Here is a 19,167-nt window from a genome sequence, read left to right as displayed (position 1 = left end):
ATGTTTTACTAAGATAATTCGGCCATCAGAAAAAGTGATTGTATTATGCAGGTTTAATGAGCTTCTTTTGTTTTTCCTTTTCTTTAAATTGCTTAAAATTAATGTTAGATGCTTCAATGAAAAAGTATTTTTATATGTAAGTCATCAGACATTGAATAAATTACATTCAAGTAACAAAAGAGAAAATAAAACCAAATACAAAGTGGGAAAAAAATCTAAAGATAATTATAAGAAAATTATGAGCATAGTATTTGTTTGGTGAAATGCAATCCTAGATTTCTGGAACATGCCTATATCTTTCCATTGAAAATCAAAACCAGGATACCTATAATGACTATTAACACACTCATATTTTTGGTTAAGATATTTATATAATGGACTTTTCATATAAGTGCATGCACACCCCATATATCGCTACCATTGTACACATACTGTGTGTATGTGCATTCCATATATATATCGAGCGTATTTAAATCCGTGAATTCTCGTAATATAATATCATGTATCTTAAATGTGTGAATTCCCGTGTGAATTGAATTGTTATAAAATCAGTGTATGTACAGCTCAGTACGATTATGAGTTAAATTAAGTAAAACTTATGTCTGGGTACTTTCAAATTGGACCGCCAGAGGTCGGAGTCAAAATTAGATATTGTCTTGGATCATCACTAATGGCACCACACTCTAATTTTAAGAAAGAAAAATAAAACCCTAAATTAGAAAATGATGAGTTTTTTCTTATCTGTAGAGATTTAATCCGGTTTGAGCTCGTTATATTTTTTTTATAACCAAAGAAACACATGATAACAAATTTATAACCAGTTTCAGACAAAATAAGAATGTTTGTGCATAAACTTAATCCATTTTAGCCTTATCCTTAAATTGTGTAAAAATACATCTATAAACCACTATTTTTTTTATTGTTTATTCCTTTTATTCTCTGTTTGAGCCATATTATTTTATCAAAAAGATGAATTCCAACTTAACACGTCCTTTTGAATTATTATTATTTTTATAACACAAGATATTAATAAAACTGTAAAAATACAAATTTGACATTTCATAAAAAATGCTATATAAAATTATTATTTTTTGACCTAATCATAATGGCAATTTTGGTGCTGTTTCTGTACATATTTAGCTGGTTTTTCCGCTCTAAGGGAGATGGTCCATATGACCCTTTATCTGCAACTTATCATATGATTGCTTAATTGTGTGTTAATTATTCGTCTAATCCCTTTTATACTTGGACGATTAACCCTAAGATCTATTACCCTCGCATTTCATACTGATCCAAAGAGAAGAGTTACACTTATAAAGAGTTAAGCTTTGAAATTTAAACAGTAGTCTTAGTTCCTGGTTACAATTAAGACCTCCATATATCTGATGGATCTTGTAGGTAGAGTAAGAAATTAGGAGAGCATTGTCTTCAATATGTTTTACACGTATAATCTTTAGTACTTGTTGATTTAACAAAGTGAATGTCAGTGACTCCTCTGGACCTCTTAGTCATTGTCTATTCAAGCCTCAAATAACCTTTTACTAATCATCTAACACCACTAAGGAACAAATATATAGGGCATGATCCGTATTTATAGGGCGCTGGATTGAAGCTTTTGTCCTTTTTAAGAGACGTGGTTATTTTTGAATCAACCTCTACTAACCACATGCCTCAAGAATAATTCATTTGAAAGTATATTCTCCCATGGAAACCAAAGAAAATTCACCCATGGAAATCAAAGAGTATTAATTGACCAAAGCTACTACACATTACTTTATGCAACACATTCATTGCGTAAATCAAAGGGGAAAAAAGAATATACACGACATATAACTATCAGAGATAAAGAAGGGCTTGATTATTTATTTTTTCATGTACATGGAACAAATATAATAGAGATAATAAAGAAGATCTTGAGTTCCGTACGCTAGAAACAAGAAATGATAAAAGGGATGCGCCCTTGTAAACAAATCAAGACATAATTATTTGTTAGTAATCAATCTGAGATCGATAGAGAAAACAATTTGGGACGTACATAGGTTTCATTCCTGGCATTCTCATTTGTAAGCTCATACGACAAGGATGTAAGCTCATACGGCAAGGCTATTATTGGATGTTTGTGTTTAAAATATTAAATACATGTAAAAGTTAGGAGAAGAAATTTAATTAATAACAATGGCGTATGTAGAATTTTTTGCTTGTAATGGTGCATATGCATGTTACGGTGAGTTAAATATGGTTTCCTAATCAAATTTGACTTGAATATGATGACATGTATTGTCTCCCCAGTCTTACATGCATCAATGATGCTAGATGGTGATTGACTACAATCTTGTCTGATTAAAACTTAACTATACTTATCCTTTTTACAATTCTTTATATTTTGTCTCACATATTTTGGTTACGCACATAAATTGTGAGAGTACTTGTAATTTCCCCAATCACAACAAAGAAAAAAAAATCGGAAATAACATGATGCTTCAAAAAAGAAAGGAAGTAGCATGGTTGGCACTCCATCTTTAAGCAAGGAAAATGACACTAATGCATTGTTTGTTTGTTTTTGATCAATTAATTTATGGTGTCAAGTAAACGGGAGGAAATTGGTATCAAATGGTTAATACACTGTAATCGATCAACCGCTAAATATATCCATCATAAACCTTCACCATGTAACCATCTAAGCCATTGTGGTTTATATATCCTTTGGCAGCAACCACCAAAAATATTCAAGAACATAAACAACCAAGTAAGAATAGAAATACTAACAAATAATGAAAATATTAGAATGAAAGTTTGCATCGACAACAACTTTGTGAGGTTTTTCTACAATCATTGGATTGAGTATCTCCATAAGAATGAAAATTTTAGAAGCTGCAATAACTGTGTTGAATAGCAGAGTAACAAAAGGAAATGGATAGAATTTTTAAATAATGGATATTAGTGACAACAAAAGTATAATTCTTTACCATGAGATTTTCCCATGATTTTTCAGCTAGCATTAGAGCTCAAGTTGTACGTCAAGAAACCATTATAAGAATAAAAATTCCCGCGGAAAAAAAGAAAGAAAAACAATTAGATAAGTAAACCAAAAGAATTAGGGTTCACCGGTAGAATTTTGTTGTTCATCAAGTGCAAAGAAAAAGTGTACTTGCAAAATAAAACAATAAAACAAAAGAGTTAGGGCTTGTATTCAAATAAAAAAGATCCAAAAAATAAAAGGGTTTGAGTTTACCAATAGCAAAAATCAAAGATTGTTAATGCAAATAAAACCAACCAAAAATCGTTAGAACAAAATCAATAATGAAGAACATATACCATGATTTTGCTTCTTTTCAAGCGTTTTATATAGAGATTCGCCATACCAAGAAATTCCATGAGAAAAATTTACACCCTTACTCTAGAAATTGCATAAGAAAAATTGTATAAGAAAACAATATCCGCCGATATCAGATTTTAGATTCCCAAATTTACTCGTTGCTACATATTTGTCTAAAAGATATTGAGCATCTTTATATATTTGGCTAAAAAATATTGAGCATCTTTTACTAATAGAAAATTTTTAATTTAATTTAATTTTTATTTATGGAAAATAATATTAGATTTTTGGATATCCAAATTTATTAGTTGCAATATATTTGTCTAAAAAACAATTTATGTTCATATTAGCACAATCCATGAAACAATATCTGCAAGCCACTAACCATCAAACAATCCTGTTGGTAGCTTAAAAACACATCAAAATATGGCCTTGAGACTCACCTATGTGATGGCTCCACATCAAAATGTCAAAAATAAGAAGGATAAGAAGAAAGAACATTTGGTGGTGCCTCTCTCTCATCGCATGTCGTTTTTTTTGGGTCCTTTTGGGGTTGTTTATTTTGACTAATAAATAGATTTGGTTCCTGTAATACATATATATACACCAAGAATTAAAAAAGGCAAAGAGATTATACAAATTTTTCGATGAATACACCAAAATTTAATAGAGACAAAGAGATTATACCAAATTTTCCATGCAAAAATAACATTTGCATTGTCAAAGAAATTCTGCAAAACAAAATAGATGCAAATCAGACAACAAAACATAGATCGAAAAGATAAAAACAATTAAAAAAGAGAAGCGGAGAGAAAAACTGGATTTGACATTTTGATCGAATGCTTTTATATAGTGACACCAATAACTAAACCCGTAAATAAATAAAATTTATTTTGGATATGATATAATTCAGCGTCTAAATATCCAAAATTCCTATACTTTTGACTTGCTGTATTTACCCCTTATGTTATTTTTGGCAATCTCAAGCCATGAAAATCACAATATATAAAATTCTTAACTATTGTATTAAAGTTTTTCCAATTATATCTAGTTAACGTATCTTTTGGTGCACTCAATATTTTCTAAATTAATAATATTAAGTAAATTTGCAATAATATCACAATATTCTCGAATAAATAATATTTCTTATTCACTTCAAAATATTTATACAATTTTATATTTATGGATAGCCATCATATATATTTATGGAAAAATTACTCTTATTTTACCCGATAAGGAAAAGTTTGTTGTTATTATTATTATTTTATATTTATTTTATAAAATGAGCAATAATAAGAAAAATAATATTGAAACTTGCGTCTATCGCTGTTTTTACTAACGTTTTTTCCTTTCGTTCTCATAGTTTTTATTATTATCATTAATGTGTCCATCACGATTTATATTAATGACTTTGTATTTCAATTACTTGATAGGGTTGATAATTGGGTTTTTGTGCGGAAAAGAAAGCGCGCAACGATTAACTGGTAAGTATTCACAACTCCATGTATTTTGATTTTGTACTTTAATTGCTGATTTAAATTTGTTTCAAGTTTTTTGTATCGGAATTTTAATTGTAAATTGCAATTAGAATTAGTTTAATTATTAATAGATTTGAATTGTAATTAGGATTAATTAATTAATAAAGTGTAATCGAACGATGGATATTGTTTTTTTTTTTTTAATTTTGTGATCGATTAATTATTCTTGATGAAATCATGATGAATGACGTATATTTTGATGTGATTTTATTTTTATTTAAAAGTTTCAATTTAATTATAATTAGAATTCAATATATTTCTAGTATATATATTTTATAATGTTGTGAGATTTTTTTGTAGGATTTATAATTGTTAAAGGTAATAAATATTTTTGTTTGTTATTGGCCAAGATATATATTTGTGGGTTAAAATATTTTTTACAAATTTTACTGGTAAAATTTTGAAAATATTACTAAAAACAAAAAAAATGTTCGGGCCTGAACCAACCAAAAACTCCAATTATCCAGATCGCTTGGAAAAACTCTGTTCATATATAGAATTTCAATCAAACATGGGATGCAATGAACATGGTCTTGACATTTTTGACAGACTATTCACCGGCAGGACCCAGCCACGTTTTCAAAGAACAATTCCTCGAAAGCCAGACAAAACTCTTGGTGTCCAAGCATTTTCTAAAGTCAATTTCATTTTTTTAATGCTTAATTCATTAATAATGAACCGAAGACCCTTGCACCCCAACCCCAAGGATATTATCATGTTTAAAAGCAGATTACAGAGATTTCTGAAACACAGTCAAGTTTTTGAGGTATCAATCAATCTCATACCATCGCCGAAGCAGAACGAAGTTCGACGACTAACACAAAAATGTCTTCTGCAGTTGTTCAACTCCTTGGTCCTCCAGAAATCTACAAACCCATCACTCCACAAACACAAAATCATGCAGTTGATTCATCTTCAAAGTCTTCTTTTATGGATCTTATGGTAGCCAACTTCAATTCAGCTCATACTCAGACTCCACCACAAATTCAGTGGACTGAGAATGGATCAGCTACTTATGGTTCCACAGGAAATCCATTACTTGATTTCTTCTTCCATATTCTTCCTGATACATCATGTGAAAATCTAACTCACAGGTTAGAACTTGCTTGGAAGCACGATGCGTTAACAACATTGAAGCTCATAGGCAACTTGAGAGGAGTTAGAGGAACTGGAAAGTCGGATAGGGAAAGTTTTTATGGAGCTGCATTATGGCTTCACAAAAACCATCCGAAATCCCTTGCTTGTAATTTGAGATCGTTTGCTGAATTCGGCTACTTTAAAGACTTGCCTGAAATTCTATATAGACTTCATGAAGGTCTTGAAGTTCGAAAACTTGTCAAGGAAGAGAGAATTAGGAGAAAGAAATCGAGAAGCAAAAGAGACTGGAAAGAAAATAACAAAAGAAGGCGCTTTTATATTGATTACAAAATTGAAGTCGCACCCAAAGCCAGAATCAAGAAATCTACATTGGCGCCTCAGGCGCAGAGGGTTCTAGCAGAGAAGAAAAGGGCTGTACTGGAGAAGGAAAATGCGAGAATCTTGAGACAGGAGAAAAAGATTTCCATACTGAGAAGAGCTCTGGAGAGGTATGGACGCGATCCTGATTACAGATTCCTACACGACCGAATCTCGGAACTCTTTGCTGAGTGTTTAATTTCTGATTTGCAATTGAAGAAATCTGGCGAACTCGGTAAGATAAGTTTTGCTTCGAAATGGTGTCCATCACTGGACTCTTCTTTCGATAAGTCAACTCTATTATGTGAGAGCATTGCCAGAGGAGTTTACCCAGGCAGTTCATATCCAGAATACCAAGGAGTCGAAGAAGCTCACTATGCGTACAGAATTCGCGATCGTCTAAGGAAAGAGTTCCTCGTCCCGCTTCGAAAAGCTTTAGAGTTGCCAGAGGTGTACATTGGTTCGAACAAGTGGGGATCACTGCCATACAACAGAGTAGCCTCTGTTGCCATGAAGAACTACAAGAAAATCTTCATGAAACACGACGAAGAACGATTCAAGAAGTATCTGGAGAGTGTAAAGAGAGGAGATGCGAAGATTGCAGGGCATTACTTCCTCATGAGATTATAGAGTCCGTAACTATTAAGACACGTATCTGAGATTGATATGGAAAGTATTCCGTATATAAGTCTCTTAAAGGTGGAATTTGTTTAAGACTCGGATAGACAGTCTTAGATATGGTTTTTAGGAAAAAGATTTATATGTGTGTTAGGAAAGTCTTTGTTCCTTGACTCCCAAGTCTTGGCTTGTATAAATATATGTTTATGGAATAAGAATAAACACACCAAATTATTATTATCAATTCTTGACATGGCATCAAGAGCCAGTTACAAAACCTAAAAAAAAAAAAAAACACGTTCAAACCCTAAAAGATGGGTGACGAAATAAAATCATCCAAAGGGAAGATGGTGGAGTATGATATACAAAAGAAGAACCCAGTATATCATCTAGGATCTAGTGATGGACCGGGAATTATCATCACGCCAATTATTCTAAGAGGAACTAATTGTGATGAATGGGCTAGAGCCATACGGAGGTCGTTGATAGCCAAGAGAAAATTTGGTTTTGTTGATGGAACCATCAAACAACCTGTAGAACCAGAACAGTTGGAAGATTGGATAGCAGTTCACTCGATGCTAGTTTCAAGGATTAGTAATACATTAGAGGCATCAGTCAGATCAACTTTAGGAGACTATGATGATGCGAGTCTGTTATGGGCACACTTGAAGAGAAGATTTTGTGTTGTGAGTGGAACAAGAATATGCCAACTAAAAGTGTCTTTAAGTGATTGCAAGCAAAAGAAAACAGAGGGAGTTGCTGTATATTATTGAAGATTGAATAAAATATGGGATGAGATGGTGACTTATATGAAGATACCTAAGTGCAAGTGTGGACTATGCACTTGTAATATTGCAACTCAGGTAAGTACATTAAGAGAAGAAGATTTCTTGCATTATTTTTTGATTGGCCTGGATTCTGTTTACAGTTATGTGCGTGAACAACTGTTAGCTAGGGATCCACTCCCGTCAATAGACGTTGCGTATCAAACAATTGTCAACTCGGAGCGTCTGAGAATTGGAGATGTAGGTGTGTCTGCAGATGTACAAGACAATATCATGGCTTTCAAAGTACAAGCTGATCAACGTATGCTAGATAGCGCCTATGATCCTTCTAAGCACTGCAAGCATTGCAACAGACAATGACACTCTGATGATGGGTGTTTTAAAATTATCGGATACTCTGAATGGTGGGTAGATAGAACAAAAAGTGGAAGAGGAGGTCGAACTGGAGGAAGAGGACGTACTGGTTATGCAGGCGGAAGAGGTGGCAGAGGACAAGGTGGTAATACTGTTCGTGCACACAACTTGCATATTCCAGCAGCAAATCAATCTGGTGGTGCGTTGACAACCGATGTATCAGGACTGGTGGGAGTTACAGCAGCACAGGTTCAGCAGGTGATGAAGTTTTTAAACTCAAGAAAGTCTGGTTCACATCTACAAGGTAAAAAGAATAAAACTTCTTGGATTGTTGACACAGGAGCAACAAACCATGTCACGTATGAAATACGTGACATGTTAAATGTAAGGGATATTAAGGAATGTTCCGTTGGATTACCTGATGGAAAATATGCGTACTCTGAGAAAATAGGGACTGTGATTCTTCCTGGTGGATTGAGACTTGATAACGTACTTTATGTGCCTCAGATAACTTGTAACCTAATTTCTGTTACACAACTTATTGATGAGATGAGATGTATTATCCAATGTACTAATAGTTTATGTCTGATACAGGACCGGTTGACGAGGAGGATGATTGGAGTGGCCGAGAGACAAGGTGGACTATATATTTTCTGTGGTGTGCCTCAGGTTGAAGTTATGGCCGTGAGTGAAGATACATATGAGCTCTGGCATAGACGAATGGGACATCCTTCAGAATTTTTTTTACAGAAGTTACAAGGAGTGAGTAGATTAATAAAGAAGAATAATGATGTTTGTGATATTTGTCCACGAGCAAAACATCGTAGAAGTAGTTTTTCTAAGAGTCTGAGTAAATCAAACTGTATTTTTGAGTTAGTTCATATAGATTTATGGGGTGCATATAAGATAAATTCATCATGTGGAACTCAATATTTTCTGACAATAGTAGATGATTTTTCAAGAGGTGTGTGGATATATTTACTTCAGAGTAAAATTGAGGTTGAATTAATATTTCGTAATTTTGTTGCTCTGGTAAAGCGACAGTTTAACAAAGAAATCAGAATTTTTAGAAGTGACAATAGAACTGAATTTAATGCATTGCGTGCTTATTTCAAGACTAATGGGATAGTCTTTGAGACATCGTGTGTAGGTACACCTCAACAGAATGTAAGAGTTGAGAGAAAACACCAGCATATAATGAATGTGGCAAGGGCTTTGAGATTTCAAGCGAATTTGCCTATACGGTTTTGGGGAGAATGTGCACTGACTGCAGTATACTTAATTAATCGTACACCTACACCTATTCTGAACAATAAAACTCCTTATGAGATATTGTTTGGAAAGCAACCTCCATATAATCAGTTGAAGGTGTTTGGATGCTTGTGTTATGTGCATGATCAAAGTAGTAAAGGAGATAAGTTTTCAAGTAGAGGAAGAAGATGTATATTTCTTGGTTACCCTTTTGGTAATAAGGCATGGCAAGTTTATGACTTGGACACAAGACAATTCCTGGTGTCGAGAGATGTAAGGTTTTATGAACATCAGTTTCCATATAAGACTGATATGGAAAGTGTTTTGAATAAGAAAGGACAGTCGGGTCCTAATGCTTCGCCTGTCAAGGATCTGTCGAGTTATGGAGACTCGATTGAGACGGATACAAAAGGTGCTGTGACAGGGACTCATCCATCCAGTCCAGATGTGAGTTGGAGCGATGATGAGGATAGCTCAGTCACGAGCATAGGTGAGGTCGCAGACGCGGTCGCAGACACACAAGAAGTTACTCCAGAACCGACTGAAGGGGATGTCGATGCTACAAAAGATGTTGGTAGTCGCAAAGATGTGACAGCAGAAGAAGAGATGGGTAAGGGTAAGCGTCAGAAGGTTCCTTCTAGTCGGCTCAAAGGATTTTTGACGCACACCATTCGATAAAATAGTCCATCTCAACCTCATTCCGCACAATCGTCGTCCTCAGGTACACCTTATCCTTTGACATATTATGTTAATTGTGATAGGTTTTCTGCAGTACATAAAACTTATCTTGCAGCGCTAAATGCAAAGTCTGAGCCTAAAAGTTTCAGAGAAGCAATGAAGTATCCAGGATGGAGGAAAGCAATGGCAGAAGAAATAAGAGCATTGGAAGAACAAGGTATATGGGATTTGACAGAGTTACCGCCGGGTAAAAAGGCACTAGGCAGCAAGTGGATCTATACAGAAAATTATAATGAGAACGGGAAGTTGGTACGATTAAAAGCGAGACTTGTAATCTTTGTAAATCATCAAGTTGAAGGATTAGATTACAATGAAACGTTTGCACTAGTGGCAAAGATGACAATTGTTCGTATGTTTCTGGCCGTTGCAGCGGCTAAAAAGTGGGAAGTGCATCAGATGGATGTACATAATGCATTTCTTCATGGAGATTTGGAGGAGGAAGTGTATATGAAGATACCGCCTGGGTTTGCCAAGGGTAATCCGAATATGGTGTGTAGGATGAAAAAATCCTTATATGGTCTACGACAAGCTCCCCGGTGTTGGTTTGCAAAATTGTCAGCCGCATTGAAGAATTATGGGTTTCGTCAATCATACTCAGATTATTCTCTCTTTACTATGGTTAAGGGAAAGATGCAACTTAATGTACTGGTGTATGTTGATGATTTGGTTATTACAGGTAATGATCTAGTTGAGCTTACAAAATTTAAGACATACTTGGGTCAATGTTTTAAGATGAAAGATTTGGGAAGATTAAAATACTTCCTAGGTTTGGAAGTGGCTCGTAGTAAACAAGGTTTCTACATATGCCAAAGAAAATATGCGTTGGATATTATTATGGAAACAGGTTTGTTGGGAGCAAAACCTGCGGAATTTCCAATCGAAACGAATCATCGTCTTGCTTTGGCAAAAGGTGAGTTGCTCAATGATGTGGAGAAATATAGAAGACTGGTTGGACGTCTAATTTATCTGTCAGTCACAAGACCAGATCTTGCTTACTCTGTACATACTTTGTATCATTTTATGCAAAAACCTAGACTGGAGCATTGGGAAGCCGCACTGCGTGTGGTTAGATATTTGAAGAAGAGTCCTGGACAAGGAATTCTGCTGCGCTCGGATAGTAGTCTAAACTTGAGAGGTTGGTGTGACTCAGATTGGGCAAGTTGTCCTCTAACTAGGCGCTCTCTAACAGGCTGGTTTGTACTTCTTGGAGAATCGCCAGTGTCCTGGAAGACTAAGAAGCAACACACTGTGTCACGTAGTTCAGCTGAAGCAGAATACCGCTCGATGGCGGCAGCAACGTGTGAATTGACATGGTTAAAAGAATTACTCCGAGATTTGGGAGTTCAACATACACAAGGAATGAGTCTTCTTTGTGATAGTCAGTCAGCATTGTACATTGCTAAAAATCCAGTTTTTCATGAACGTACCAAGCATATAGAGGTGGATTGTCATCTGGTCAGGGATGCAACATTGCGGAAGATTATATCACCTTCTTACACTCCTACCAAAGTGCAATTGGCGGATATTTTCACTAAATCATTAGGGAAAGCTCAGTTTCATGGAATTTTGTCCAAGATGGGCATTTGTGACCTGCATGCTCCGGGGGTATTAAGACACGTATCTGAGACTGATATGGAAAGTATTCCATATATAAGTCTCTTAAAGGTGGAATTTGTTTAAGACTCGGATAGACAGTCTTAGATATGGTTTAGGAAAAGGAATTATATGTGTGTGTTAGGAAAGTCTTTGTTCCTTGAGTCCCAAGTCTTGGCTTGTATAAATATATGTTTATGGAATAAGAATAAACACACCAAATTATTATTATCAATTCTTGACGGTAACAGAGGGAACAGGTTGTGATGTTGCAGAACTTCAATGGCAAAGAATGGTGAATGATTTATCAAAAAAAGGAAAACTAAAAGACTGTCTTGCACTTTGTGATGTGTCAGGTAGTATGGGTGGAACTCCAATGGAGGTATGTGTAGCCCTTGGTCTGTTAATCTCCGACATGAGTGAAGATCCCTGGAAAGGCAATGTAATCACATTCAGTACAACTCCTCAACTTCACAAAATCGAAGGCGATGATTTACGTTCTAAAACAGAATTCATGAGAAGGATGGATTGGGGAATGTCCACAGATTTCCAGAAAGTTTTCGACTTAATATTGCAAGTAGCCGTTGACGGGAACTTAAAAAACGATGAAATGATAAAGAGGGTGTTTGTGTTTAGTGATATGGAATTCGATCAAGCTTCGGAGAACCACTGGGAAACAGATTATCAAACTATACAGAGGAAGTTTAAAGAGAGAGGGTTTATATCTGTTCCTGAGATTGTGTTTTGGAACTTGAGAGATTCAAGAGCAACCCTGGTGACTGGTGAACAGAAAGGTGTTGCAATGGTGAGTGGGTTTTCCAAGAATATGTTGAGTTTGTTTTTAGAAGGTGGAGATATGAATGACTTGAAACCATTGTCTGTGATGAAGAAAGCAATCTCTGGAGGGGAATACGATAAACTTGTTGTAATTGATTAATTCCATTGAATATGCAAAATTTGAGATTTTAATAAACAAGTTTATCTCTTGAACTGCAATAGCAATTACATGGTAAATTCACTAGAGATTTTTATTCATTATTTTTCTTATATAAGAGCATCTCCAATGTTAGAGGTCAAGGTCATCCTATGTGGAGATGTTATTTATACCTTTTGTTTGTGGGTCATTCACTACATGACAAAATAAAAATAAAAATAACACTCTCTACCTAATTTTCATCTCCAATCTACAAGGTACTATCTTACACTTTTTAATTAAATTAAGAGACAAAAGATGATGTGGACTTAAGACCTAGGGTCATGAAGAAAGTCTTATTTCCACCTTGTCCTTTACCCCCAATAAACCATGTCATCTTTTTCTATGACCCCCACCCTTGCGTTGGAGATAAAACTTTGGTGCAAAAAGTCTTAAATCCTAGATGTCATACTAATTTAAGACCTTTACCCCTTGCATTGGAGATGCTCTAAGGAGGTACGATGGCCAACTGAATTTCTTCTTTCCGGAATTAATATGAAACCGCAGGAATACTCTGTTCATTCCGAAAGAAGTTTTCTGGATCAACTTTGCTCTTGACTTGTACTAATCTTTCATAATTATTCTTGAAATACTTACTTCCCCATACCATGCCTTCCAAGTAAGTAGCTGTACCATTTATGCTTTGACCGACATCGATGTCTCTATAATTCAAATACGCTTCTCTCGGTGAAATAGAAACATAAGGCGTCATATATTCATGCAACTCTCTCATCCAACGGATATGTGGCTCAGCTGCCTCGGAACCGGCTCCTTCCCAACCCACGACATATTGAATACTGTATAGATTTCCTTGTCTATGTGGGAATGGAATTTCACATTCGGAAATCTCAGCCATTCTTCCACCATTAGGACTGAAATTCATTCTTGCAACGCTTTTTTCTTCTAGTATTTTTTTCCACAATCCTTCTAATCCTGTTTCTGGAATGGGTTCTTTCACATAATCGGATTTTATCTTCGCGTACCGCTTAACTTGATTTCTGCTCAATAAAATATCTAGAGAACCATTAACTGGAAACCCATTGATGTAGAGTTGGGATTGAATCCAAGTCATTTCTGCACAATCTTTTGTTTCCAAACCCAACTCTGGAAATCTCTCCTTCATTACTGCTAGGAGATTTTCGGTGTTTCCAAGATACAACGACGGGAACGAAGCTAGTATAGTTTTCTGCCCTTCTTTGGTAGTAGAATTCACCACACTTATACTGACTCTAACAAAGAGTTCATGAGGAAGTTCACTCGCAACTTCTTGCCACCTGTGAACAAGCTTGGTTGCACCTTGGTCCAGGTTCTTGTTAATCGTGAAAACAGTTACATTAGTCGGAACGTACACCAGTCTAATTTTCCATGAAACAACGATCCCAAAACTCATTCCACCTCCTCGAATTGCCCAAAACAAGTCTTCTCCCATGGATTCTTTATCAAGAACTCTACCCTGGGCATCGACAATTCGAGCATCAATGACATTATCAGCTGCAAGTCCGTATTTCCGCAACATGTTACCATATCCGCCTCCTTGAAACGACCCACCAACACCTACAGTAGGACAAAAAACCGAAGGAAATCCGAGATTTCGACTTTTCTCGGCAATTCTATAGTAAAGTTCTCCGGTTATTGCGCCAGATTCAACCCATGCAGTACTATTTTCCACATCGATTTTGATGGAACGAAGATTAGATAAATCGACAACCACGAATGGAACATCAGATACATAAGAGAGACCTTCGTAATCATGGCCTCCACTTCGAACTCTTATCTGAAAACCATGTCTTTTGGAACAAATAACGGATGCTTGAACATGGGATTCTTTCAAGGGTGTAACTATAACTCGAGGTTTTCGAATTGCAGGTGAATAGAATCTCAGACTTTGTATGGTGGAAAATAAAACAGATGAAAAATTTGAGTCTTTTGAAGTGTAGGTTAGGATAGAAGGATCAGAATGTTGAGAAAGACATTGTAGAAAGTTATAATCATCTTCATATTCACTTGATGAAGTTACTAACGAAATGGAGAGCAAAAGGAAGGCATAAAGTAGTATTAGTGATGAACTGCTTTGTGTTGTTGATCGAATCATGTTCATGTTTAGTGGTCTGAAAGGATTTTGTTTCTTAGACTTAGAAAAGGGAATGAGAGATACAGAAGAAGTACACACATGGTACATTATAATTATATAGAGAATTTGAAACCTTTAAAGTTGAAAGGTACATTCATTCAAATGTTATTAAATTCATTACGTTGATAAGTACAGATTTTAATATGTTATATCGCAAAGATATGAGTATTCACGGCATGCATGCTAGAAAATGTTGACTTAGAAAGTTCCATTGCGAATTATTTTGATCAGCAGTTTGAATTTTCTCTCTCACCTATTTTGAACCATTTTTTTAAATGTCACGAGGATATCTATACAGTAAACTGGTTTTATCGTTTAAATTTTGGAAACGGATTATTGACTTTCACTTTTGAAAAGGAAAATGATTTATACTCCCCCACGATGAATCCCATGGATCATACCGATAGACACAGTGGAGTGAGATCCACATTAAACCCGCTACTAAACCACCTGGTTGAGACGGGTTCCATTTCACTGTGCCTGTCGGCATGACTTACGAGATGCGTAGTAGTTCTGCATTTACGAGAAACACCAACTCTTTCTTAACCGTACAATGTACAAACAAAAACTATCGTCAATGCTTAGTCTGTAAGTGCAATTTATGAGATGGAGAAGTTTTAGATTTGCCTATTTTATTCCTACTTTGAGATAACAAATTTAAAAAAAGGATGAACAAGCGGATAAATTTATTCGCGTGGTATAAAATACGTCACGCAGGCAAGATGGCTATTATTCCAAACATATTTGATTATCATATTAAAGTGTTTGAGATAATTTTTAATTTCTGCCTAAGTTAGAATATGATTCATTCATATAAATAAATATTTGCTATTTAATTATTAATTAATTATGCATAATATTTAGAAAAGAATCTTATAATTAGGAGAGTCTTGAAAAAGGAAAATAGTCAAAACCCTACCTTTGTTTTCAAGCTAACTTTTCACTATAAATAAAGGGCTCGTGAGTTTACACAGTTTTTATCCCCTTTGGAAAATTGGCGTAAGCTTTGCAGGTTGTTTCCATGTCTTCTGTTCTTCGTGAACAAGAGTGACATAAAGTCTTTGTATTGGGGATCACAAAGCCAAGTTGAATTAAATCTTCGTGATTGATTATACAACTTGTAATCTAGGTTTTTCACCTCTTGTCTATTCTAAGGTTTTCTCTTATGATATAAAACCATTCAAGAGTTGTTGATCATAAACCTTAGGTTTTGATAGATTTCAGTTTCTGGTCATATACCAACACTTGTTAGTCGAAATCGGAGACTAGAAAGAAAAACTTCTATTGAGGCATCTCGTAAAATCCTTGAGAAGTTTTAAACAAGATATCTCTAGATTTATTCCCATTACTCTATGATTATTACTTTTGCATTTTGAATAATTATTTTATAATAAACATCACTTTATATTAGGGAGACTTTTTTTCTAGCCCAATTATATATTTTTGTATATCAAAAACCCCTCGATAAAGTTATATATATTAAGAACCCATAATTAGATATAATATGATTTGATTCCTAAAATAACCTTTTACCTAATTAAAGAAATTAATTAATTTAAAAAAAAACGGTGAAAGGAAGATTAAATCTAATCCCTAAAAAAGCTCTCCCTAAATGACTTACCTGAAATCACTCACTTAAAACCCTAAAAAAGCTCTCCCTAAATAACTTACCTCAAATCACTCACTTAAAATCCTTTCCCAAATTATTCCCTCGTCGAATTAATTTTAGAAAGAAAAAAACTCAAAATATCACTTCTCTTTTAAAAAAAACCGAAAAACTCTAATTCACAACTCTGAAATAACTCGCTTTATCTAGAAACGCAAGTCTATGAGACCAGTTTCTGAGGGTGCTCTGCGGATGGGGCGAATTTCTGAGTCAACTCAGTTTTTAAAATTTTTCAAATTCTAATGATCAAATCTTAAAATTTTTCATTGAATCTTGTTTAATCTTCTCCTTTCTCATTTTGAAAGCATGCTATATTATTCGAAATTTTCAACTTTATTAGAGTTCTTTTTTGAATCATGAGTAACTAATTTTTAGTTTTCTCCATCATGTGTATGCAGTTTGTTATGTCTCTAATGGCGTTTGCCTATTTTGTTGTTGTGATTTGTATGCAGAGTATTTCTTAAAGCTTTTGGTTGGAGGTTCTTGAAGGGTTGTTATCCATGGTTTCGGTGTTGATATGTGGAAAGAAGCCTCTACACCGTTTTAAATCGCTGTGTCAAATCAAATCCCTCATTTTGTAGAATTCAAACAATTTCAAAATTCAAATCAGTAGTCAAATAAGGAAAGTCAGTCATTTCCTTAGTTTCCTCCTTTTCTTTGGTTGTTTACTCAATAGCTGTCATAGTTACCATAATTTGCAAGATTCTCGGTCTAAAATTAGTTATCTTGACTGCCAAAATATTAGTTATTCCCATTCATCTTGTTACCTTAATTTTCGACGGAATATATTTTCTTCCTGTCAATTTATCTCGTGGGATTTTCCTCTTTATAAAACCTATAATCCTAAACCTTTTCTTCTACATCTCAACCCTAGCATTCCTAATTACATATGTAAAATGGAAGAAGAAAATTCAAGTAATCTTGGTAATTTGGTTAACAAGTTTAAGAAAGCCACTCTAGAGCTTGGAGATTCAGATGAGGTTGTGGTCTTTCAACAAGCTAATGATGCAGAAGATGAAGTTGAATCCAACTGGGAAACAAGTGTTATTGGACAGGTTATTATTGAAGGGAGAATGAATTACCAAACTGTGGAGAATTTTATCAAGTTCACCTGGCCATTTATGACAGAAAAAAATGTGTGGATAGTAGAAGTTGAACCAAATCTCATGATTTTCAAGTTCAGTAAATGGGATTTGTTGAACACAATTATTGAGCAAAGACCATCGAGTATCAACAAGCATCTTCTGGTTGTTCATGACTATATTCCTGATATGGTCTATACTGAGAAGCACTGGGGTTTTCAGATGTTTAGGATTCAGCTAAAATACCTTCTTCCAGAGCATATGAATGTTGCATCTGTAACAAAAATGGGAGAAGTTATGGGGGAAGTTTCTGGGATTGAATCAAAAGATGCAATACCTATTGGAAGTGATCCTGTTAAGGTCTGTGTTAATGTGGATTTATCAATGCCATTAAGAAGGGGAGTGAAATGTATCACTAGTGTTGGAGTTACTAAATGGCAGAAATTTTTCTATGAGAGGCAGCCAAGCAGTATTTGTTTTGAATGCTATGTAATCAAACACTGTAAAGTTGCTTGCAAAGAGGCTGCAAATTATCTGGTTAAAGCACATGAAAAACCTTATTTTTTTGGGAAGGCTAATCACATAAGAAAAAATATCTCAACTGTTACATCTAATAATGCTTCTGCTCCAAAGAAGAATCAGAAAAAATTTGTCAAGACAACAATTTTTGTTCCTCCAAAAGATGGAATTCCCATTAATATGGATTTTCTCCTCAAGCAAAAATTGCCAGAAGATTTAGAAGATAGCAGACTTGGAAAAAGACACAGAGTTGATAAAGATGTGACTAATGGTGCAGATGATAATGAAGTTTCTTCTCAATATATCAACTTGGATAACTACACTGCCATCCAGAATACTCTCATGGTCACAACTGGAGATAAACAAAGTCATAACACTGATATGGAGAAACAGGTTCCTCTTACTACTTTTTTATTTTAAAGTTACTTCCTTATTTTCTGCTAAGCATTTCAATTATTTTATTTTCACTAACAATTATTATTTCTCCAACATGAACTTGTTGTCTTGGAATGTCCAGGGTATTGCAAACAATTCCACATCTCAACAATTCCAAAATCTTGTGAAATCCCAGAGCCCTGATTTCATATTTTTGTGTGAAACTAAAGTAGATATTTCTAGAATGATTTCCCTAGCTCAATCAGTCCATTACCACAACTATGATTGTATTGATAGAATTGGTAGAGCAGGTGGTCTTATTCTTATGTGGAAGGATGGAATATCTTGTGATATTGTTTGTGTTGCAGATAATATTATCCATGCTCTTATTAAAATTGATCCAAGTAAACCTGAAGTCCTAGTGTCTTTCATGTATGGTTCCACCTATAATGATCCTAAGAAGAATAATTCATAGCCTTAGTGAGGAGGGTTTTCAGCCTTGGATAGTGATTGTGGACCTTAATTTTCACTTACATAAGAATAATAGCAGTCCAGATGTTTGGATACAAAATATGGTTGAATTCTGGTGTTCTAGACTTAGGTTATGAAGGTAAAGACTACACTTGGACTAGTAATAGTTATGGCACAGGAACTAGGAAATCTAGATTGGATATGGCTTTAGGGAATAATAATTGGTTTCTAGATTTCCCTCAAGCTAAAGTTCATCTTAACCACATTGCCTCTGATCATTGCAATATTTTTTTAATTACTGA

At 34.7% G+C, this 19,167-nt stretch overlaps 1 protein-coding gene, 1 non-coding gene and 1 pseudogene across 3 annotated transcripts; 2 read left to right on the top strand and 1 right to left on the bottom strand.

Moving 5' to 3' along the window:
• The first annotated feature begins 2,260 nt into the window (after nt 1-2,260).
• On the top strand, nt 2,261-2,343 carry LOC113276928. The gene has a single exon (XR_003324716.1). It is a non-coding gene; the product is annotated as a small nucleolar RNA U31b (small nucleolar RNA).
• A 3,197-nt stretch (nt 2,344-5,540) lies between these two features.
• LOC113362804 lies at nt 5,541-13,336 on the top strand (annotated as a pseudogene).
• LOC113362803 (berberine bridge enzyme-like 15) lies at nt 12,481-14,752 on the bottom strand. 2 transcript variants are annotated; one of them, XM_026605298.1, is made up of 2 exons: nt 13,071-14,752; nt 12,481-12,697 (listed from the first exon to the last, which is right to left on the bottom strand). In XM_026605298.1, the coding sequence occupies exon 1, from the start codon at nt 14,717-14,719 to the stop codon at nt 13,112-13,114; it is 1,608 nt and encodes a 535-aa protein (XP_026461083.1). In that variant the 5' UTR covers nt 14,720-14,752; the 3' UTR covers nt 12,481-12,697; nt 13,071-13,111. The 2 variants fall into 2 exon arrangements, with proteins under 2 accessions (XP_026461083.1, XP_026461082.1); XM_026605297.1 differs by having other exon boundaries at nt 12,481-12,701; nt 13,075-14,752.
• Nucleotides 14,753-19,167: the final 4,415 nt, after the last annotated feature.

Source organism: Papaver somniferum, chromosome 4 (assembly GCF_003573695.1).
Source record: "Papaver somniferum cultivar HN1 chromosome 4, ASM357369v1, whole genome shotgun sequence".
In the NCBI taxonomy this organism is placed as follows: domain Eukaryota; kingdom Viridiplantae; phylum Streptophyta; class Magnoliopsida; order Ranunculales; family Papaveraceae; genus Papaver; species Papaver somniferum.
This window is presented reverse-complemented; position numbering and strand designations above follow the sequence as displayed.

Bases quoted from the DNA above. Each gene is read 5' to 3' on its own strand.
- LOC113362803 (XM_026605298.1), bottom strand. From the start codon at position 14,719: ATGAACATGATTCGATCAACAACACAAAGCAGTTCATCACTAATACTA.